At 45.3% G+C, this 24,903-nt stretch overlaps 1 protein-coding gene across 6 annotated transcripts in view; it reads right to left on the bottom strand.

Moving 5' to 3' along the window:
- The window catches only part of LOC109871053 (plakophilin-4), a 111,324-nt gene that overhangs the window by 16,073 nt on the left and 70,348 nt on the right, over window positions 1-24,903 (bottom strand). For all 6 annotated transcript variants that reach the window (XM_031805496.1, XM_031805497.1, XM_020461835.2 and 3 more), the window contains 4 exons: window positions 24,064-24,258; window positions 12,690-12,900; window positions 11,141-11,273; window positions 6,476-6,689 (listed from right to left, as the gene is read on the bottom strand). In XM_031805496.1, coding sequence (XP_031661356.1) covers window positions 6,476-6,689; window positions 11,141-11,273; window positions 12,690-12,900; window positions 24,064-24,258 — 753 coding nt within the window. The remainder of the gene's footprint in view (window positions 1-6,475; window positions 6,690-11,140; window positions 11,274-12,689; window positions 12,901-24,063; window positions 24,259-24,903) is intronic.

Here is a 24,903-nt window from a genome sequence, read left to right as displayed (position 1 = left end):
GGTGGTTGTAGTTGTGACAGCGGGTCACATGCGGACAGACAGTGCTTTGTAGGACAGGGCCCCTGTGTGCTGCTCCCCTGGCTGTGTGTATGTGTGCCAGCGTGTGTGTGTGTGTGTGTGTGTGTGTGTGTACAGATGCTGCTCCCACCGTAGGCGCCAGGTGACACCTGTACTGCCACTGGGGTGACAACAGCCAGGGGAGGCCTGGCACTTTGATCTCAGAAGCCTTGTGAGGACAGGCCACAACCACAACAGCTGCTGTGGGAGCCAGGGACCAGGCCTAGACGGCTTGACATGTCCCCCACAACATGAACCCCTGACCTGATTAGAGAAGAGAGACGGCGGCTCCATTAGTAGCTCACATGGAGCATGGCCGATGATCCACTGGACTAATAACAGAATAAGGGGCCATTGACACACAGGGGAACAAACATATCCTGCTCAGAGATGGGCACACTGAGTACCCTATAACCGTCTCAAACAACATCTGCATCCAAAATGGCACTGGACAATGGCATCGGAGGAGACGGCTGCTGTCTCCTAACCAATTGTGCTATTGTGTGTGGTTTTTTGCGCTATTTGTAACTTATTCTGTACATAATGTTTCTGCCACTGTCTCTTATGACCGAAAAGAGCTTCCAGATATCAGGACAGCGATTACTCACCGCGTACTGGAAGAAGATTCTTTCTTTAACGAGTCGGACGCAATGGATTTACTTCAGACACCCGACAAGGCCCTCATCCCCGTCATTCGCAGGAGAAAGAGACAGAGATATTGAGGACATAGGTCGGGGTTCCCTTGTAAGAATCCGACGGCGATTGGGTAATCTGCCTTTACCATCAGTCCCTAGCCAACGTACAATCGTTGGATAACAAAATAGAACTACGATCACGTATATACTAACAATGGACATTAAAAACTGTAATATCTTATGTTTCACCGAGTCGTGAATGAACGACGACATGAAAAACATACAGCTGGCGGGTTTTATGCTGCATCGGCAAGATAGAACAGCCGCCTTCGGTAAGAGAAGGGGTGGCGGTCTGTGTATATTTGTAAACACCAGCTGTTGCACAAAATCTAATCGTAAGTCTTGAGGTTTTGCACGCCTGAGGTGATGAAAAGCTTATCTCATGATAAGCTGTAGACCACACTATTTACAAAGCATGAGCTGTATACGGCCATAAGGAAACAGGAAAACGCTCATCTAGGAGGTGGCACTCCTAGTGGCCGCAGACTTTAATGCAAATTTCTACCAGCATGTTAAATGTGCAACCAGAGGGAAGGCAAACTCAAGACCACCTTTACTCCTCACACAGTGATGCGTACAAAGCTCTCCCTCGCCCTCTACTTGGCAAATCTGACCATAATTATATCCTTCTGATTCCTGTTTACAAGCAAAAACTAAAGCAGGAAGCACCAGTGACTTGGTCAATAAAGAAGTGGTCAGATGATGCAGATGCTAAGCTACAGGACTGTTTTAATAGCAGACTGGAATATGTTCTGGGATTCTTCCGATGGCATTGAGGAGGACACCACATCAGTCACTGGCTTTATCAATAAGTGCATCGATGATGTCATCCCTACAGTGACTGTACGTAAATACCTCAACCAGAAGCCATGGATTACAGGCAACATTCGCACTGAGCTAAAGGGTAGAGCTGCCGCTTTCAAGGAGCGAGACTCTAACCCGAAAGCTTATAAGAGATCCCGCTATGCCCTCTGACGAACCATCAAACAGGCAAAGCGTCAACACAGGACTACTATTGAAATGTACTACACCGGCTCCGACGCTCGTCGGATGTGGCAGAGCTTGCAAACTATTACAGACTACAAAGGGAAGCACAGTCACGAACTACCCAGTGACTTGAGCCTACCAGACAAGCTAAATTACTTCTATGCTCGCTTCGAGGCAAGAAACGCTAAAGCATGCATGAGAGAATTAGCAGTTCCGGACGACTGTGTGATCACGCTCTCCATAGCCGATATGAGTAAGACCTTTAAACAGGTCAACATTCAGAAGGCCGCAGGACCAGACGGATTACCAGTACGTGTACTGCAAGCATGCGCTGACCAACTAGCAAGTGTCTTCACTGACATTTTCAACCTGTCCCTGACTGAGTCTGTAATACCAACATGTTTCAAGCAGACCACCATAATTCCTGTGCCCAAGAACACGAAGGTAACCTGCCTAAATGACTACCAACCCGTAGCACTCACGTCTGTAGCCATGAAGTGCTTTGAAAGGCTGGTCATGGCTCACATCAACACCATTATCCCAGAAACCCTAGACACACTTCAATTTGCATACCGCCCCCAACAGATCCACAGATGATGTAATCTCTATTGCCCTCAACACTGGCATTTCCCACCTTGACAAAAGGAACACCTATGTGAGAATGCTATTCATTGACTACAGCTCAGCGTTCAACACCATAGTGCCCTCAAAGCTCATCACTAAGCTAAGGTCCCTGGGACTAAACACCTCCCTTTGCAACTGGATCCTTGACTTCCTGACGGGCCGCCCCCAGTTGGTAAGGGTAGGTAACAACACATCTGCCACGCTGATCCTCAACACGGGGGACCCTCATGGGTGTGTGCTCAGTCCCCTCCTGTACTCCCTGTTCATTCATGACTACATGGCCAGGCACGACTCCAGCACCATCATTAAGTTTGCAGATGACACAACGAGGGTAGGCCTGATCACCTACAATGATAAGACCTATAGGGAGGAGGTCAGAGACCTGGCCGTGTGGTGCCAGGATAACAACCTCTCCCTTAACGTGACCAAGAAAAAGGAGATGATTGTGGACTACAGGAAAAGGAGGACCGAGCACACCCCCATTCACATCGACGGGCTGTAGTGGAGCAGGTTGGGAGCTTCAAACACACCAAGAATGCCGTGAAGAGGGCACGACAAAGCCTATTCCCCCTCAGGAGACTGAAAAGATGTTGCATGGGTCCTCAGATTCTCAAAAAGTTCTAGAGCTGCACCATCGAGAGCATGGCACTGGTTGCATCACTGCCTCATATGGCAACTGCTCGGCCTCCGACCGCAAGGCACTACAGAGGGTAGTGCGTACGGCGCAGTACATCACTGGGGCCAAGCTTCCTGCCATCCAGGACCTCCACACCAATGTCAGTGGAAGGCCCTACAAATGGACAAAGACTCCAGCCACCCTAGTCATAGTTTGTTGTCTCTGCTACCGCACGGCAAGAGGTACCGGAGCTCCAAGTCTAGGTCCAAATGGCTTCTTAACAGCTTCTTACCCCAAGCCATAAGACTCCTGAACAGGTAATCAAATGGCTACCCAGACTATTTGCATTGTTACCTCCCCCCCATATTTTACACTGCTGCTACTCTCTGTTTATTATCTATGCATAGTCACTTTAACTCTCCCTACATGTTCATATTACCTCAATTGCCTCGACTAACCTGTACCCCTAACCTGTACCCCCTGTATATAGCCTCGCTAGTGTTATTTTACTGCTGCTCTTTAATTTTAAATTTACATTTTTTACTTATCTATTTTTTACTTAACACTTTTCTTAAAATTACATTGTTGGTTAAGGGCTTGTAAGTAAGCATTTCACTGTTGTATTCGGCGCATGTGACAAATGAATTTGATTCGATTCCCTACACAGAGTAGTACTTTTTACCAGAGCTCTGGGTGCCATTTGAGACACAGACATACAGGACATGTCGCTTAAAAAAACAAGGTTAAATTACACCGCCAACCATGCTTCCAAGGGAAGAAACATGTCAGAGGGTAATTGGAGAATAAGTCTTGTCGCTTCCAATTAGCCCATTGGCTTTGGCCAGTAGGAAGAGACCTAAAACCTCCTCCTGTGGATTATACTGATTGGTTGTGATTATCCAGAGGTGACGCTGTGATCGATGACCTTCTCTAATGCTAAGCATTCTGGGTCTTCAACTGCCAATTAGCCATGCTGCTGAGGTTTCACAATACACGCAGTCGTAAAGAATGCTCACAACAGGTCAAAGCAATTTAGTCCAAGATTTGTGTGACACACATCTGCCTCGAACTGGCCTCTCTTTTCAATGACAACGGAAAAGACTGGCTAGAAGTGACTGAAATGCCAGTGGTTCCATCCCCCGTGATCCATTCTGTTATGGGCTGCATGTGGTTCTGATGGGTTAGTTCTGTAATTCGCCCTATCAGTGCTTAGGAGACTCTAAGAAGAACCAGCTCTTCCTTTTCCTTGGAGAAGTACGAAACAAACACCAACTTGATTGACACATGAGACCAATGCTCCCTCCTTGGGACAGCCACACAGAAGATATGTCAGCCCGCACAGAGAAGGACGAGATTGAACTTCACGGAACTTTCTAGAGTTTTCCTCCTTAGTTAACACCATCAATGTTTCCCTTCACGGTGGGGAATTGGGGTTGAAATCAACGCAATATTAGCCACTTTCCACGCAACATACCGAAACAGAACGAACTATGCGAGACTTAGTACGCAAAACGAACTATGCAAGAGATTTTGTTGTAGGCAGAATGCATCGGAGTAGGATTCTATTGCTTTGACACGTACATACGACTCAGCCTTACTCTACACAGAATGAGTGATGTGAGTAGATTGTTGTCAGATCAAAGCGAGAGCTGCATGTAGCCACATGTGCACATTTGTTCATATCCTTTGCTAGTTAGTGAGTTATTAGCTCAGTTATATATCATTTGTAGTCAGCAATAGGGGAGGGATTGCTTCCTACAAGAGCACAAAACGTGTACATTTCTAGACATCTTCGAAAAGTCAGTCAGGAAAAGAGCTTTTTATATGTCTTAAAGGGGCAGTGTTGTATTTTGAGACATGCTTTTAGAAGCTAAGTAGCCAATAGGCAGAGGGCAGCATCATTTGTGTGATTTTCTGTAATAATGGTATGGGAATAATAATGCATTTTATTTTGTAAAGTGGTTCCTTGCATCAAACAACACAACATTTTCAGACATAGAGCAGCTATTTCCATGTTAAAATGTTACGGGATGCATTTCCTCCATTGTTTTTGATGGTAGCCCACTCTGGTAGGCCTACATTATGGTCAAATAGCCACAGTAGCCTACTTGACCACTGTTAAAACGAACTTAAAGCGGGTATAGCCTCAGTGTTCACAGTCAACGCGCGCCCCCGGATGTTGCACAGAATATTCACAATGTTCAACTTCGCGCTCAGCAAACAGGAAATTTGCTCAGTGCGGGATTCTGTTGTGGAGGGAACACCACATGAGACTCAAGCCATATCTCCACTTCACTTCCACAATGTATTGCTGCAGAAAGGAGCAAATGGACGCTGCATTTTGCTGGCGCTCCCCGTGTATTGGTAGCCTGAAGGACCCATTACACTGTAACCTGAGCTACGGCGAGAGACAGAGTAGAGCAGGAGCTGAGCTGTATACAAACAGCTGATTCAGCCACCTGGGAGCCAAACATCTTGGCTTGCTTATTTCTGTAATACTCCTCCTTGATCCTAAACAACTTGGATTTATACCCTGTTTGCAGAGCTCCAGCCACGCGGGGAAAACTGCACCGTGTGCACTGGGAAACGAGTGTCTGCTCAAACGACAAGGTCGGTTTGTGATCACACAACGAGCAGCAACTGAATCTCCGATCTCCCCATCCCAAGGCCCCTGTTCAGGGTATAAAAAACAACAACCCGTCTGACGTTTTGAAACGGCAAATGGAAAAACGAGCGTTCTCATTGGAAAGTCCAGGCAGTACCCTCCTCCGTTTTTAGAGCGCCAACGCCCATTTCCTGTCTACCCGAACACGACCCAGGGGAGGCTAGCGAGGGACTCCGACCCCCTGCTACGAACGACAGCGACTAGCGACCAGACTAGCATGCACAGTGGCTTTTCCCTTCATAGTGCACTACTTGTTACCAGGGCCGGTCAGCAGTAGTGCACTATATAGGGAATAGGGTGCATGGCGGGACACAGCCAGTGACTCATGCCAATTGACTGGTGAAGGGGAGGACGGGCAGGCAGGCGAGAAGGTGAATAATTGAACAGCTCTACTTTAGGTTGTGTAGTAATGTTCCTGACCCACAAAAACCCTGGAGTGGATCTCCAGTGGATCTGATTCGTGCAAACGTCACTGAATAATGAATGAGTGGAACAACATGGAACTGTGGGAAATGTGACCTTTGTGAATATGCCAGATGGCAAAGCGAGAGAATAGCACACAGAGCTGTGGTGTGGAAAGGCCCGGTCCACAGGGGTTCAGGGTTAAAGAGGCCATTTGAAAGAAACACACCTTTCTCACCCAGAGAGGCAGAGACACACACACACACACATACGCAAGCGCACGTGAGCACAGAGCGAATTCACTATGCATGCACGCAAGCTCATACACACGTGCACGCACACAGACATACTCGGTGTGAATTCACCGCGCACATGCAAGCGCACACACACATAACACACACACACACACACACACACACTCTCCCTTACCCGTGACCAGCTCCCTCACTTCAGCGTCCACCGTCTTCCTCAGCAGTCTGAGCAGAGCGGGGACACCACCTGCGTTTCTCACGGCGACCTTGTTGTCGTCCGTGGCTTTCCCGTAGACCAGGTTCCTCAGAGCGCCACAGGCGTTCCTCTGGACCTCTAGGGTTTTGTGGTCTAGTAGGTCCACCAAGTGCTTGATGCCCCCTAAACGGCACACCTGCAGAGGTGGGGTTATAACAGTGTTACTAAGGATGCCCTGAACACAAAACTCATTGGCTTCCACAGCAAACAAAAACACAAGAGAACGGGGATCAACAACAAGCAGGGGGAATATTATTAGGTGGATGGATATTATAAGATGACATGATGGTCTCCATTACACAATCTAGGCGTTGCATTTATTGATGTAGCTTAAGCCGGGATGGGGAGAGAATAGCTTTCTTCATACCAGATGAAGGAAATATGGAAAATGTCATGCAAATCTTTAGTGTTCACATAGAATGCCTAAACTATAGGGTGGATACAAGGTCTGCAACTCATAGTGCAAGTGCTGCAGTAACTTAAAGAGATGGAGTAAACAATAGCATTCTTATGCATCTTTCGATGTACGAATAGATTTCAATGAGTTGACTTTCTGCACCTTTGGGGTTTAGAAGAAAAAAAAAAAACACATCTGCTGAGCTGACGGTTAGTTGCCTCTTATCAAAACCTAGAATAGACTCAATGTGCTTTCCTTGAAATACTTGAAATGGGTGTCTTCGTAATGTATGACTGTGTGACCGAGAGAGAGAGAGAGAGAGAGAGAGAGAGAGAGAGAGAGTGAGAGAGAGAGTGAGAGAGTGAGAGAGAGAGACAGACACACACAGAGAAAGAGATACTGTGTGTGTGTGCATGCATGTTTGTCTTAATAAAAACAAAAAAGTCATTCTTCATTGTGTGTGCGCGTGCATGCGTGTGTGTGGCTGTGTACTTTTGGTTTTACTATCCTTGTTGAGACCAATAGTCGAGCCCCGGCCTGTCGTCTCAAAGGCGGAGACAGGTGCATCAAAGCTGGGACCGAGAGACTGATAAACGGCTTCTATCTCCCGGCCATCTGACTGATGAAGAGGCACCACTAGCCGGCCTCCACCCGGTACCCTGCCCTAAACCTCAGACACTGTCATTAGCCAGCTACCACACGATACTCAACCCTTCACCTTAGAGGCCTTATGTACATAATCATGGAACACTGGTCACTTTAATAATGTTTACACACTGTTTTACCCACTTCCTATGAATATACTGTATTCTAGTCATGGCTCATCCTATATGACTACTGCTGTACACAACCTTTCTATTTACATGCATATACTGTATATGATTCTAACCATTTTGCTATGGGGTTTTGTACTGTGTATTCATATACTGGATTCTCGACAAAGCTCATGCTAATATATCTACGGCTGTACTTATCATTCCTAGTATGTCTAGTGCAAATTCATCCGGTGTAGATACATATAGACTGCATTTGGATCACTCGTCGCGGTGCTATTTGGGTTGTTAAAATAGGATTCGTTGAGACATTTCTTCATTTCCTGTTGTTCTTTCTGCTTTTTTATTTGTATTGATTATTTGTGTACCTGTTTGACATTTTACTGCATTGTTAGGAGCTAGTAACCTACTGTAAGCGTTAGTAACATACTGTAAGCGTTAGTAACATGCTGTGAGCGTTAGTAACCTGCTGTAAGCGTTAGTAACCTACTGTAAGCGTTAGTAACATGCTGTAAGCGTTAGTAACATACTGTAAGCGTTAGTAAACTACTGTAAGCGTTAGTAACCTGCTGTAAGCGTTAGTAACATACTGTAAGCGTTAGTAACATGCTGTAAGCGTTAGTAACCTGCTGTAAGCGTTAGTAACATGCTGTAAGCGTTAGTAACATGCTGTAAGCGTTAGTAACATGCTGTAAGCGTTAGTAACCTGCTGTAAGCGTTAGTAACCTGCTGTAAGCGTTAGTAACCTGCTGTAAGCGTTAGTAACCTGCTGTAAGCGTTAGTAACATGCTGTAAGCGTTAGTAACATGCTGTAAGCGTTAGTAACATGACATGCTGTAAGCGTTAGTAACATGCTGTAAGCGTTAGTAACCTGCTGTAAGCGTTAGTAACATGCTGTAAGCGTTAGTAACATGCTGTAAGCATTAGTAACCTGCTGTAAGCGTTAGTAACCTGCTGTAAGCGTTAGTAACCTGCTGTAAGCGTTAGTAACATGCTGTAAGCGTTAGTAACATGCTGTAAGCGTTAGTAACATGCTGTAAGCGTTAGTAACATGCTGTAAGCGTTAGTAACATGCTGCAAGCGTTAGTAACCTGCTGTAAGCGTTAGTAACATGCTGTAAGCGTTAGTAACCTGCTGTAAGCGTTAGTAACCTGCTGTAAGCGTTAGTAACCTGCTGTAAGCGTTAGTAACATGATGTAAGCGTTAGTAACATGCTGTAAGCGTTAGTAACCTGCTGTAAGCGTTAGTAACATGCTGTAAGCGTTAGTAACATGCTGTAAGCGTTAGTAACATGCTGTAAGCGTTAGTAACCTGCTGTAAGCGTTAGTAACCTGCTGTAAGCGTTAGTAACCTGCTGTAAGCGTTAGTAACATGCTGTAAGCGTTAGTAACCTACTGTAAGCGTTAGTAACATGCTGTAAGCGTTAGTAACATACTGTAAGCGTTAGTAACATGCTGTAAGCGTTAGTAACATGCTGTAAGCGTTAGTAACATGCTGTAAGCGTTAGTAACATGCTGTAAGCGTTAGTAACCTACTGTAAGCGTTAGTAACCTACTGTAAGCGTTAGTAACCTGCTGTAAGCGTTAGTAACATGCTGTAAGCGTTAGTAACATGCTGGAAGCGTTAGTAACATGCTGGAAGCGTTAGTAACCTACTGTAAGCGTTAGTAACCTACTGTAAGCGTTAGTAACCTACTGTAAGCGTTAGTAACCTACTGTAAGCGTTAGTAACATACTGTAAGCGTTAGTAACATACTGTAAGCGTTAGTAACATGCTGTAAGCGTTAGTAACATGCTGGAAGCGTTAGTAACATGCTGGAAGCGTTAGTAACCTACTGTAAGCGTTAGTAACCTACTGTAAGCGTTAGTAACCTACTGTAAGCGTTAGTAACCTACTGTAAGCGTTAGTAACCTACTGTAAGCGTTAGTAACATACTGTAAGCGTTAGTAACATACTGTAAGCGTTAGTAACCTGCTGTAAGCGTTAGTAACCTACTGTAAGCGTTAGTAACATACTGTAAGCGTTAGTAACATACTGTAAGCGTTAGTAACCTGCTGTAAGCGTTAGTAACATGCTGTAAGCGTTAGTAACCTGCTGTAAGCGTTAGTAACATGCTGTAAGCGTTAGTAACCTGCTGTAAGCGTTAGTAACATGCTGTAAGCGTTAGTAACATGCTGTAAGCGTTAGTAACATGCTGTGAGCGTTAGTAACCTACTGTAAGCGTTAGTAACCTACTGTAAGCGTTAGTAACCTACTGTAAGCGTTAGTAACCTACTGTAAGCGTTAGTAACCTACTGTAAGCGTTAGTAACCTACTGTAAGCGTTAGTAACCTACTGTAAACGTTAGTAACATACGGTAAGCGTTAGTAACATACGGTAAGCGTTAGTAACCTACTGTAAGCATTAGTAACATACTGTAAGCGTTAGTAACCTACTGTAAGCGTTAGTAACCTACTGTAAACGTTAGTAACATACGGTAAGCGTTAGTAACATATTGTAAGCGTTAGTAACATACTGTAAGCGTTAGTAACCTACTGCAAGCATTAGTAACCTACTGTAAGCGTTAGTAACATACTGTGAGCGTTTCACTGCACCCGCTATAACATCTATTGAACTGTGTGACCAATAAACTTAGATTAATATGATTATTTTTTACGTCCAAACAAGGATAGTAAAACAAGAAACATTTTGGACAAGTGTGGACATTTCGCCAGTCCCCATAAGGAAAAAGGCTAATTTAGGCTTAAGGGTTAGATTTAGGGTTACAATTAGGGTTAGTGGTCAAAGTTGGGGTTAGGTTAAAGGTTTAGGGCTATGGGCTATGGGTTAGGGAAAATAGGATTTTGAATGGGAATCAATAGTTTGGTCCCCACAAGGATAGTAAAACAAACGTGTTAGAGTGTGTGTGTGTGTGTGTGTGTGTGCGGTTAAGTGTGTGTGTCTCACTATAGGTTAAGTGCTGTGAAGCCCCTGCTGATTCTGAGATCAGCTTTTTCAGCCGATGACTCCGGCAGCAGTACCAGCACCCTGTTGAGCCGTGAAAATCCAGAGAGAGCTGGAGGGGAATGGAGTGGCCAGCCCAACCCACCCTAGTCAGGGAGTGAGAGAGAGAGAGAGAGAGACAGAAGGAGAGAGCCTCTGCAAAAACAGTCCTCTCACTCCCTGGGGGAATCTCAATTGTAGTTCCTTGATCCCTCGCATCTGCTCTGCTTACCTCCTTATAGCGCATCAGAGAAGATCCGATAGAAGCCTTCTTTGTGCTTTGAGATGGAGGCGAGGAGAGAGGACGTGAGGAATCAAGTAAATTCAGGTGAGATTCACACCCGCTGGGATGGGCACCACGTCACAGCGAACTGCAATCTGGGTACTGATGAAGGATGTGTGGAGCAGGGGAGAACGGGAGCAGTGCGTACGTACCTCAGCCTTGACTCTATTATCTCCGAAGCACAGGTGCTGCAGGTATGCGGCGGCGTTGGCCTGCACCGAGGGGAACTGGTGCTGCAGCATATGAATCACCTCAGGCAGCTCAGGGTCACGCCACGCAAACTCCCTGGAATACAGACAGAGAAAGAGAGATGTCAGACACACAGACAGTCAGGGAGACGTAGAGACAGGGGGAAAGAGAGACGGGGGGACAGAAAGGCAGGGAGAAAGAGAGACAGAGGGATAAGGGACAGAGAGACAGGTGGACAGACACACACACAAACACGAACGTATCACTATGATGACATCACGCAACAACTATTCCCCCTTACCACAGGGCTGGGACTCTGAAATAAGGAAATTACATCGACGGCTATTTACACTCCAGGATTATTGCTTTTCTCCCAATATGAAAGGAAGATACTTCACTGGGGGAGTTTCATTTGGAAGACTCTAAAAGGTATGTCTTGCCTTGTGGACAATCACTGCCATTAACCGGGCTCCTCCCGGTTAATAGAGCTTCATTCATTTCATCTGCAAGGCCCATATCAATGACGTCTCCTAGAATTGTCTACTGGAATCCACGAACCTTACGAAAAGAGGAAAGCATAGACGACAAAGTCTGCGTCTATTTCAGCGAGTGTGTTTCACGCTGGCCTTCTGACAAACGCGGAGGAAGCGAAAGAAGTGGAAGTGAGACAGTAGCAACGAGAGGTACACCGCGTCCTCATCGTGACAGACGTGGCTGTAATGCTCCTTGCATCCGTGTGTGTCACATGAGGCAAGACACCACTCCAATCAAATCAAATTCTATTATAATCTAAACGACCCTGGGGGGGGGGGGGGCAGTACCAAAACCACGGCTACATTTCCCCTGGTACCGAGTTGAGGCCCAGTTGATGCAGGAACATGTTTCTCTCTGGCGCTTTTAGCCCCGCCATGGAATATGTCCCAGATGGCGCCCTATTCCCTTTATAGTGCACCAGTCGTGACAGAAGTAGTGCAGTATACAGGGAATAGGATGTCGTTTGGGACGTACACCGATCTGACCTCAGTCTGCAGTGCAAAGCAGACTTTGCTTACCGCTCTCGGCTAGAGCAACACACAGGGGTGTGAACAGCGCTCCCAACGTGCAAGGTGAGGGGTTTGGCGCTCGGGGGTCAAAAAAACATGGTGCACATGCCTCCGTAGCAAGAGCAGACGCAGCAGTCCACTGAATCTGAGGGTCCATTGTAGAGTGGTCCGTGTAGCCGTGTAGCTTAACGGCTAAGGCTCTGGATGTCTGCCCAGGGGGGATTTCTGTTTGACTAGTAAGAGGACACTAATGTTGACCCAGCACTATATAGAAGCCCAGTAAGCACGGTTAGTAACAGTGGGTCATATTCAGTCGGTACCAAACGGGAGCAAACGGGCCCAAACGGGGAGGGATCTACCAGGATTCATCCAATGAGATACCAAAAGTGTACGTTTTGTTTTTGCTGTAGAACGTTTTGCCACGGTGTGCAGTCATGAATACGACCCTAGTGCCTATTGAGCCGCTTACCTTGGGTCCTTCTGGATGCTGTCTATGGAGGGCGAGCGGGTGGTCCCGTCGTCCATGACGACCGGCTGCCGGGCGTAGTTGCCCTCAGAGGGCCGGTACTGGGCAGAGCGGTAGGGCTCGGCGTACGAGGCTGTGGAGTTCAGAGCGTAGTTGCTTCTTTGGTACATCATGGCATTGCGCTGGCTGGAGGTCCTCTGGAGGGTCCCCACGCCTGGAAAGACAAAGGAAAACAATTCAGATTGATTTGAACAGGGGGACAGAGAGACACTCACCAGCTTCCAGACCTATACTACAATACTACACTAGACCTGCCTGAGTTAGCGAAGATTAGCAGTGCTGTTCAAACTACTTCACCTAGAGGATGTGTCCCAAATCGTACCCTAATTCCTTTATAGTGCACTACCGTTGACCACGGCCCAAAGGGCTCTGGTTAAAAGTAGTGCAATATATAGGGAATAGGGTGCAATTTGAGACACACACAGAGACATGTTGACCACAGGAGGTTGGTGGCACCTGAATTGGGGAGGACGGGTCTCGTGGTAATGGCTGGAGCAGAATGGGTGGAATGGTATCAACAACATCAAACACATGGTTTCCATGTGTTTGATGCCATTCCATTCGCTCCGTTCCAGCCATTATTATGAGCCGTCCTCCCCTCAGCAGCCTCCACTGGTGTTGACTGGATCCCCATTACCTACAGCCAAAGCTACACTTCCTGGGGTCCACACAAAACATAAAACATCACATAATACACAACATTAATAGTCAATTACAGCTGAAGGACAGAACTATATAGAATTACATAATACACAACATTAATAGACAGGTACACAACAACATACTGTACAGTTAAAATAAGAAAACACACTTCCATATTCTTATGCCTTAGCAATCCATACAACATGTACTCATAATGACAGCTACACTGCAGTCATCCATTTTGTTCCATTTACTTACTGTTCAAATTGTAGGTCCTAATTCTAATCTCTCAGAACCAGTTGTTCTGTAAACACTAGGGAAGAATTTCACAACATTAAGAGCCACCTGTGTCCTCGGTTCTCCCATTTGACGTCAAGACTATTAATAATAATACTGTGATTCGTAGATGTTACGGAATGCAAGTGCAACGAAAACAACAATGGAAATGCAACAATTCCTCCAGCTATAATGCTTCAACCAAAGTGTTCACCCTGGCATCCGTGCTATTCCGTTCATAAATGAGCTACAGAGGGAGTTCTCTCCAACTAACGGCTTCAATTTAATCCCTTACCTCAGCAACCGTGTTGGAGTTTCCTCCCGATAAAGTTTCAATTTAATCCTTCACTTTAGCTACATACCAGGACATTTCAGAGATCCATCACTCCGCTCGGTTCAATAAATTGAACAGTCATCATTATCATCAGATGGGCTTCACTTTATGTCCGTCTTCTCGTCTAGGTATTTTTATTTCACCTTTTATTTTGACAGGGAGTCGATGCTGAGATCAAGGTCTCTTTTCCAGGAGAAGCCCTGTACAGCACCACAATCCACTTCAAAATACAATAAACTACACATCAAAATTTACGTTATTATACGCGACAATTACGTGAAAAGTTCAACACAATCATAAGAAACAGACACATTCTTCAGTAAAAAAGGTTTTCTGAAAACGGTCTGAAATGCCCTAGAGGCACCAATTCCTCCAATTTTAAAGGGTATTGTAAGATAATTCCACACGTAAGGTGCAAGGAAATTAAAGTCTGATTTACCTAACTCTCTAGACACCAAAGGAGTCTCCAGAGCTAACCAACCCTGTGAACGGGCTTGATAACTTGTCATTTTCAATCTTAACAGTGATGTTCGGTAAGATGGGAGTGTTTGGTGTGATCTACGTGACTTCAAAGAGGTCCAGCCAACATTTTGGTAAAGAATACAGTGAAAAGTAATCAAACTGGGTCCTGGAATAAAATGAAGGGCACTAGGGTAGCCTAGTGGTTAGAGAGTTGGACTAGTAACCGAAAGGTTGCAAGTTCAAACCCCTGAGCTGACATGGTACAAATCTGTCGTTCTGCCCCTGAACAGGCAGTTAACCCACTGTTCCTAGGCCATCATTGAAAATAAGAATTTGTTCTTAACTGACTTGCCTAGTTAAATAAAGGTAAAATAAAATAATGAAGATCCAAGAGTTTAAGAGAAGAGGCCGCTGCAATAGTATCACCATAATCAAGAACAAGTAGAAAAGTTGACCGCAAAATCTGATTCCTAGAGAGACAAGGTTTGCCTCTGTAAAAAAAGCCCACTTTAAATCTTAGGTTTCTTAACAAGCTCAGTCGTAATCTCTTTATAAACGGTAAATCGTCATCAATCCAAATAGTAAGGTAATCGTATACGGGGACTCGTTTGATTACAGAACCATCCCATCAGTGATCCATCTGAGACAATCTTACGAGAACTTGAAGCATGTGTTTTAGAATCAGTAAAAACCTTGTCACCGCCAGGTCAGCAGTCGGGCAATTGTGTTCGTGGTAATATTATCCACATATAGAAGAGATTCAAATGTTTTACCAGATTGACCAATATAGTGTAAAGTGTTACAGGCTACCACCCGTAAAGGGTTAGCTAAGGTATAGTGTAATGTGTTACAGTCTACCACCCATAAAGGATTAGCTAAGGTATAGTGTAATGTGTTAGTCTACCACCCGTAAAGGGTTAGCTAAGGTATAGTCGAATGTGTTACAGTCTACCACCCGTAAAGGGTTAGCTAAGATATAGTGTAATGTCTTACAGTCTACCACCCGTTAAGGGGTAGCTAAGATATAGTGTAATGTGTTACAGTCTACCACCCATAAAGGGTTAGCTAAGGTATAGTGTAATGTGTTAGTCTACCACCCATAAAGGGTTAGTTAAGGTATAGTGTAATGTGTTACAGTCTATCACCCGTAAAGGGGTAGCTAAGATATAGTGTAATGTGTTACAGTCTACCACCCATAAAGGGTTAGCTAAGGTATAGTGTAATGTGTTACAGTCTACCACCCGTAAAGGGTTAGCTAAGGTATAGTGTAATGTGTTACAGTCTACCACCCATAAAGGGTTAGCTAAGGTATAGTGTAATGTGTTAGTCTACCACCTGTAAAGGGGTAGCTAAGATATAGTGTAATGTGTTACAGTCTACCACCCGTAAAGGGTTAGTTAAGGTATAGTGTAATGTGTTACAGTCTACCACCCATAAAGGGTTAGCTAAGGTATAGTGTAATGTGTTACAGTCTACCACCCGTAAAGGTACCACCCATAAAGGTTTAGCTAAGATATAGTGCTGTGTCCTTTGGACTTGTTCATAAAATGAATAAATTCCCCTTGATATGGAGTTTCCTCCAGTTCTCTTGCAGATTTTTCTCCGGTTCTCAGAATCTTGTTTTGCATTTCTATTGTCATTCCCCGCACCACACACACACACACACACACACACACACCCAGCAGCATCCACCAGTCAAACACAAAATAAGAATACACTTTCATACACTTAAATAAAACTTTGCTCTACTGAATAACAGTAAGTACTCAGTACTGGTACCCCTTGTGTATATAGCCAAGTTATCATTACTCATTGTGTATTTATTATTAGGTGTTTTACTTTGCTATTATTTCTCCATGTTCGTCCTCTCTGCATTGTTGGGAAGTAAAGCATCTCACTGTTAGTCCACACATGTTGTTTACAAAGCACGTGACAAATAAAATGTGATTTTGAGACTATCACATCACACGGAGGAGGAGTACCTCCTTACTCTGCCGAGGCCGTTGCTTACAATCACTTCCTCTCAGCTGGCCCTGATATCCTGATGCCAAAGGCACATCTTATCTTTCACTTTCACCCAAACACCAGATGTGCTACAGAGGGACATGCTACCGCTATTTAGGTCGGAGATGTTGTGATGTGCTGCATTATTCCTTTTTTTTTTTTTTTTTTTTAACTACTTTTGCTGCCTGCTTGAGTGATTTGAAATGGCAGGGAGTTCTATGCCATCATGGCCCTATATATATATTCTATAGCCACATTTTCCATAACCAGATCCAGCTTAAGGAATGATTTGTACGAAATACTATGCTCTTAGTTTTAGATATATTCAGGACTGGTTTATTGCTCTCCACCCATTCTGAAATGAACTGCAACTCGTTGGCATAGGGTGTGGCAGAGGGCGTAAAGCCGTAAAACACGTTAGTTTTTCCGCTAACAGATTATGGTCAATCATTTCAAAAGGCTCTGCACCGAAATCTATCAGTACAGCTCCCACCATCTTCTTATTAAACAATGTATTTCAGCAGTCATTCGTGTCAGTGTAGTACATGTAGAACGCCCTTCTCTATAGGAATGCTAAAAGTCTGTTTGTTCATAGATTAATAACATTGTATCTGATCCAACACAATTCTTTCCAAAATGTTGCCAAGAGCTGGCAGTAGTCTTATTGGTCTGCTGATAGAACCAGAAAAGGGTGCTTTATCATTCTTGGGTAGCGGGATGACATTAGACCTGGAGGGAAGCGGAGGGAAAACCTTTTTCTCCAAGCTCATCTTGAAGATGTCAGAAACAGGAAAGGAAACATATTCCGCTACCATCCTCAGCAGCTTCCCATCTAAGTTGTCAATACCGGGCTGTTTCTCATTATTGAGGGCCAGACACAATGTTTTAACCTCTTCCCCGCTAACTTTATGAAATGTTAATTGCCGGGCCTCCCGGGTGGCGCAGTGGTTAAGGGCGCTGTACTGCAGCGCCAGCTGTGCCATCAGAGTCCCTGGGTTCACGCCCAGGCTCTGTCGTAACCGGCCGCGACCGGGAGGTCCGTGGGCCTAGCGTCGTCCGGGTTAGGGAGGGCTTGGTCTCATCGCGCACCAGCGACTCCTGTGGCGTCCCGGGCGCAGTGCGCGCTAACTAACCAAGGTTGCCAGGTGCACGGTGTATCCTCCAACGCATTGGTGCGGCTGGCTTCCGGGTTGGATGCACGCTGTGTTAAGAAGCAGTGCGGCTGGTTGGGTTGTGTATCGGAGGACGCATGACTTTCAACCTTCGTCTCTCCTGAGCCCGTACGGGAGTTGTAGCAATGAGACAAGATAGTAGCTACTACAACAATTGGATACCATGAAATTGGGGAGAAAAAGGGGTAAAATCCCCCCCCCCCCCCCCCCAAATTTTTTTTATTTAATTGCCATTTCTTTTCTTGGCATTTAATGCATGAATATGATGGCCAGCAGTTTGTTGTTGGCATTTCATGCCTGAGTTTTCCAATGAAGTAAGTAGCTTTTGAAATAATTGGTCACATCAAAGAGTTTTGTGATGAACGAGTCATCTGATTCGATAAAAGACCGTGTTGAATGTGTCTTTCTGCCCATAATTTCATTTCAAGTTCTCCAAAGCTTTTTTTTCCCCCCATCATATTTTATATCATTTATCTTAGTTTCTTCTTCTTTATGTTGAGTTTAGCCACATCATTTCTCAATTTGCAGTAAGTCAGATGTGCAGACAGACTCATTACCCACTCCTTTTGCTTCCTTCTCATTCAACCATTCAGTTTTGCAGCTCCTCATCAATCCATGGAGCCTTAACAGTTCTAACAGTCAGTTTCTTAACAGGTGCATGTTTATCAATAGCTGGAAGGAGCAATTCCATAAATGCTTGAAGTGCAGCGTCTGGATTCTCCTCATTACACACATCAGACCAATCCATCTTCTTTATATCTTCAGCATAGGAACCACGACCAAACTTTTCATATCATCTCTTACATATTATTTTAGGCCCTGCCTTTGGAACTTTGGCTTTTCTGGATAAAGCTATTATATTGCGGTTACTACATCCAACGGGTGTGGATACATCTTCAGATCAAAGTTCTGCAGAATGAGTACAAATATAATCAATACACATGGGTGATATAGTACCTGGACTGTTTGTGAACACCCTGGCAGCTTGATCAATAACCTGAACTAGAAGTTGGTTACAGTGAGCTTCTTCTTTTTAAGCGGACAACTCAATGGGAAGCAGTCTATATTCCGGTCACTCAGAAAAGAGACCTTTCTGTTAACATCACATACACTATCAAGCGTTTCACACATATTATCCAAATACTGACTGTTCGCATTTGGCAGGCCGATAGCAGCACCCCAAAAGAATACGCTTTAGATGTGTCTGGTGAACCTGCAACCACAACACTTCGACAACCTTTGGCGTGAGATCTCCTCTGAGGTTCACAGGAATGTGTCTCTAAAAACATACAGGGACACCATATGCATTCCTGTCTCTTCTATAGATGTTATATCCCTGTATTGCTACTGCTGTGTTGTCAAAGGAAAGATCAAAGTGAGTCTCAGTGATGGCTAATATATGAATGTTATCTGAGGTTAGCAAGTCATTGATTTCATGAACCTTATTTCTTAGGCTGCCTATATTAATATGGGCTCTTTTAAGCCATTTCCTGGGTAGCTTATCAGAGATAAGCATCATGTGGGAAACCACAAACAAAGCAAGCCTCAATCCGGGTGCGGGGCTTAGACTATGAACCCCTCTGCTTGGTTCTCTCACCCCTTTCAGGCATTTGGGTGGGAGGGTGGACAACGAGCCTGTCGTAGCAGATGTAAGCAACGTCCCGACGCTCTCTGTCAGCTTTAATGGCTGGGATCAGTTCTCTTCGCCTCTGGCGCACAGTTTCAGCGTTGTCGTCGTTGAGGAAGATGCCGGTTCCTCTCAAGTTCTTGGCACTGTCCATAACAGCCACCTTTGTACCTCAGGAACTTTATCGCTATCGACCTGGGTTTGTCACCTGGATAGGTTTTTCAATCCTGTGGGCGCACTCCACCTCAATCTTCTTATGATCTATCGGCAGCTCTTCAATCATTTTCCTCACTTTCACCTCAGACTCCGTCCAGGTCTCGTTTGGAGACTCTGGGATTCCATCTACAACGATGCTTTTTTGCCTTGATTGTCCTTCCAGTTAAGCCGGTATCCCTGGCATTACTAACACCGATTCACCGACAGTGTTGATGCCTTTCCTCGTGGACTGACAGTTAGTGGTCATGCTGCTGCAGTCCTTTTTCAACTCATCAAGCTGAAAACACACAAGGCTTTTTCACTCACACAGCAATTCCTCCAATCTGGTTCCACTTAACGACGAGGGTAAAACAGCACTCCCATGATTCCACACTATATAAGTCTCTTTCTTCAAAAGGGACTGTTTTTTTGAAAGAGGTAGGATTAAGCCAGGCAGATCCTGCAGGTTTTCTCACAGGGCTGCAGTCTTGCAGTAGGTGATCCAGCAACACTCCTCTTCTTATCCCTCTCTCCTGTCTGCTTCAGCATGTTTGGAGGCCAACTCCACACAGTGCAGTGAGCCCGGCCAAGTGTCCGGCACAGGAATAGACACACACAGCCCTTCCTATCTTGGTGAAACTGCACCGGCGCTAACGCCAGCTAAGCTAACACATAAACACACCAACAGGACATCCTTCCTTCGAATCTTCCAGGCAATGGCAAAAATTTAGTCGACGAGCGTCTTGACTGTGTCACTGTCCATACAACAATGTCTATTTTTCTGCCCCCCTCTCTCCCTCCTCGCGTTGTGATATTGTGACCTAGTTTCTCTCACAATATCACACACACACACACACACACACACAGCCTGGCCCTTGACCGCCTTCCTGCTCCGAGCAGCACACATAGCCCACGTGACTGCGTGACAGCTTGACTGCTGCTCTCCTCTCCTCCGGTCACATTTCTATCCTAACATCCTGCAGGGACTGGGTCTGCATACGCTGCAAACACACACACACACACACAAGGCACACGTACGACACTCACAGTACACACACACACACAGTCCCTCCCACCAGAAACAGGACGTCAAATTGAAGCGGCCCTCCAAAAATCATTTTTTTCCGCATCAATGCCCCGCTCTGCTTGGCAGTTCATAGGCCAGTCCAGACTCGCTGCCTTCGGGCTGTGCATACGGTGCATTCGGAAAGTATTCAGACCCCTTCACTTTTTCCACATTTTGTTACGTTACAGCCTTATTCTAAAATTGATTAAAACTGTTTTTTTCCCCTCATCAATCTACACACAATACCCCATAATGACAAAGCAAAAATATTTGAAAATGTGTTAAAAACAAATAAATTGAATATGACATTTACATAAGTATTGGCAGCGATAACAGCCTCCAGTCTTCTCGGGTATGACACTACAAACTTGGCACACCTGTATTTGGGGAGTTTCTCTCATTCTTCTCTGCGGAATCTCTCAAGCTCTGTCAGGTTGGATGGGGAGTGTTGCTGCACAGCTATTTTCAAGTCTCTCCAGAGATGTTTGGTCGGGTTCAAGTCTGAGAGACTGGTCCCGAAGCCACTCCTGCATTGTCTTGGCTGTGTGCTTAGGGTTGTTGTACCATTGGAAGGGGAACCTTTGACCCCAGTCTAAGGTCCTGAGTGTTCTGGATCAGGTTTTCATTAAGGATCTCTCTGTCTTTCCCTCGATCCTGACTAGTCTCCCAGTCCCTGCCACTGAAATAATCCCCACAGCATGATGCTGCCACCACCATGCTTCACCGTAGGGATGGTGCCAGGTTTCCTCCAGACGTGAAGCTTGGCATTCAGGACAAACAGAACAGAGAATCTTGTTTCTCATGGTCTGAGAGTCTTTAGGTGCCCTTTGGAAAACTACAAGCGCCTGTCATGTGCCTTTTACTGAGGAGTGGCTTCTGTCTGGCCACTCTACCATAAAGGCCTGATTGCCAGAGCGCTGCAGAGATGGTTGTCCTTCTGGAAGGTTCTCCCACCTCCACAGAGGAACTATAAAGCTCTGTCAAAGTGACCATAGGGTTGTTGGTCACTTCCCTGACCAAGGCCCTTCTCCCCCGATTGCTCAGTTTGTCCGGGCAGCCAGCTCTAGGAAGATCTTGGTGGTTCCAAACTTCTTCCATTTAAGAATGATGGAGGCCACTGTGTTCTTGGAGACCTTCAATGCTGCATAAATGTTTTGGTACCCTTCCCCAGATCTGTGCCTTAACACAATCCTGCAGACAATTGCTTCGACCCCATGGCTTGGTTTTTGCTCTGACATGCACTGTCAACTGTGGAACCTTATATAGACAGGTGTGTGCCTTTTCAAATCATGTCCAATCAATTGAATTCACCACAGGTGGACTCCAATCAAGTTGTAGAAACATCTCAAGGATGATCAATGGAAACAGAATGCACCTGAGCTCAATTTCGAATTTCATAGCAAAGGCTCTGAATACTTAAGTAAATAAGATATTTCTAGTTTTTGTAACAATTTCTAAAACTTTCACTTTGTCATGATGGGGTATTGCTGAGAATTATATATATATTTTGAATCCATTTTAGAATAAGGCTGTAACGTAACAAAATGTGGAAACGGTCGAAGGGTCTGAATACTTTCAGAATGCACTGTAGGTTATGGGGGTGACTCAACTAGCACACCGCAGAAAAAAACGCCCACGGCAAATATCCGGAAATATCACTAAAACTCACATTTGTCTTTTCTTACCAGCACAGACTCTACCGACGCCTGTTTTATTGAGGATTTGTTTACTTACTATGACGGTGACATGTGGTTGCCTCACCTTGCAATCTGAAAGGGATACCGCGAGTCTCTGTATGCAGTACCTGTAGACATGGTATCTATAGATTCATTTGACTCTGGGTATGTAGAATAACCTTGCAGTATCCGTTTAGGATGAGTGTGGTACCTTGGAGTTGCTCTGGAAAAGGGCATCTGCTAAATGACTAAAATGTATATGTAGAAACGTGTCCCTTAATCAACAAAGTTATACTTTATGTAACCACAGATCAATTCTCATAGTTACTTAAGTAAACAAATAATGGCTACAAGCCACCACTTTTAAAGTACTAAAAAAATCTTATAAGGGAGGAAAAAAAACACTCCATCTCTAAAATGCTACAAAATCAGCATCTACAAAATCAGCATTGATCAGCATTTGCATTCTAGCCGTACCTGAGTTTGGCAATGTTATTTTTCTGCGCCAGGAATCAATATAGCCATTTAGCATAAATAACCCTCGTTCTCACGAGAAATACACCAGAAATACTGCAGATAAAGAATGTAGCCGTGGAAAAAGGCCATTCAAATGTAATTTCACACCGTAACAAAGAGTGCTTGGGGATGAAATTCGTTTTTTTTCTCTTCTAATGAGGCCCAAACCTCCTTTTTTCTATTCCTCTCAATATAGCTGGGCGCAAGCACATTATGGGCCCTTATCGTTATCTGAGAGGCTTCTTCTGAGCATCAATACCATTTATTACTGGACTTATGGGTCAGGGAGGATCTCAGGTCTGCTGAATAGAGGATGCTGAATTAGGTGAGTACTGGAGGACGAGGGACGATGAGGGGGGTGAGGAGAGAATGCTAACTTCCAAACACAAACCCCTGGCAGTGGCTGCAATGTCTGAGTCCCAAATGGCACACGATTCTCCATGGGCCCTGATCAAAAGTAGTGCACTAAATAGGGTTCAATTTGGGGCACGGGCTGGGCATGTCCTACTTTTAGGCCCTGGTCAAACAAAAGTAGTGCACTTAATATGTAATTGGCTGCCGTTTAGGATGCAGCCTGTGTGTGGACATCCTACTGTCCCCTGGCCCTTCATCCCTCTTCTCATTATGAGTGTGACACACAGGTAATTGACTCTTTTGTGGCTTGAGGATCAGCCCATGCCTGTCTCCTCTCCTGTCTCAGCCCCATCTTTGACAGAGGAGGGAGGAAGGGAAGGATGGAGAGACAGGCTAGCATGCAGACTGGCTGGTCTGGAGGGCTGGATGGCTGTCTGGCTTGGGCACAAAGTGTTCCCGAGTGAGATTGAGTGAGTGAGAGAGTGTGAAAGAGAGTGAGTGAGTGAGTGAGTGAGTGAGTGAGTGAGTGAGTGAGTGAGTGAGAGTGATACAGAGAGAGACAGAGAGACAGAGAGAGACAGAGAGAGACAGAGAGAGACAGAGAGCATCTGGGCTAGAGTGGGGATCTAACATATGTAAACCATGACAGAGTCATTTTAAACAAAGGTTACTGCTCTCTCCTCAACATCTGTTTCTCACTAATGCTGCCTGTCTGTCCTCACTGCTGATCAAATCTGCTTATTAATGCCTTGATACCATATTGTTTACATTAGTGTTCTCATCAGTGCACACAGAGACGAGAATAGGATTGCAAAATTCCAGGAACTCTCCCGAAACTCCCAGGTTTTCCCAGAAATCCCAGTTGAAAGATTCTCGGAATTAGGAAGGAATAAACAGGAAATCCGGGAATCCTCCAACCAGGATTACTGGAAAACCTGTGAATTTTGTGAAAGTTACAGGCATTTTACAGGCCTGGTCATGTGGTTACTGTACCTGAGGGCCCCCTGTAGATGGCGCTCTGTGAGGCATGGTTGAGGTCCACGGGGCCCTGGTGGCTGGGGCTGCGGTACAGGGGCCCATGGAAGGTTCTGTCCTCGTAAATGGGCGTGATGTGTCGGTCAGGGGACATGGCTGACCTCAGGTCCTGGCCCAGCTGGCTGTGCTGACTGGCGTACGAGCTCCGCATGCCTAGAGGGATAGGGGAGGGAGGAGAGGGAGCGTAAGTCTGCATCCCAAATGACAACTTATTCCTGATATAGTGCACTAGTTTTTGGGCCTTGGTCAAAAGTAGGGCACTATAGAGGGGAGAGTGCCCAAGACAGTAGTACAGGTTCCGGGTTAGAGACTGCCACCGGCCTCGTGCATCTCCCAGTGTGTCACCCCTAATCACCATTAGCATCACACAGTGACAGCACTGGAGCCACTACACAGCAGCACACACCACAGATAGTGATCAACTGCGATGATTCAGGCACTCTGGAATTGCTAGCGAGAGCTCAGAGGAAAAAGTCTGCGTTACCCGCGTTCGAGTTTGACATTTAAGCCGCTAAAGTCTTAATTGAAATGAATTCATGGCTCATTTCCAATTCTGTGTAATGCTAAAAGCAGTAGCTTTTTCAGTTTTTCATGCCACACCGCCCCAGCTCTCATCTCCACCCTCTCTCAATGATTCAGCTTATTAGTTAACACACTCTCTTCTCTCTAGCAACTTAGCTGGGAAAATGTACTCTTAGCCATACTTCTCATAGTACCTATCTGGCCTAGGAGGGGAAAAAGAGTGAAATAGAACCCAAAGCCTCAATCACTAGTTGAAACCGTCCAGCATCATTTTTC

The sequence above is a fragment of the Oncorhynchus kisutch genome, linkage group LG26 (assembly GCF_002021735.2).
Source record: "Oncorhynchus kisutch isolate 150728-3 linkage group LG26, Okis_V2, whole genome shotgun sequence".
NCBI classification, from domain to species: Eukaryota; Metazoa; Chordata; class Actinopteri; order Salmoniformes; family Salmonidae; genus Oncorhynchus; species Oncorhynchus kisutch.
This window is presented reverse-complemented; position numbering and strand designations above follow the sequence as displayed.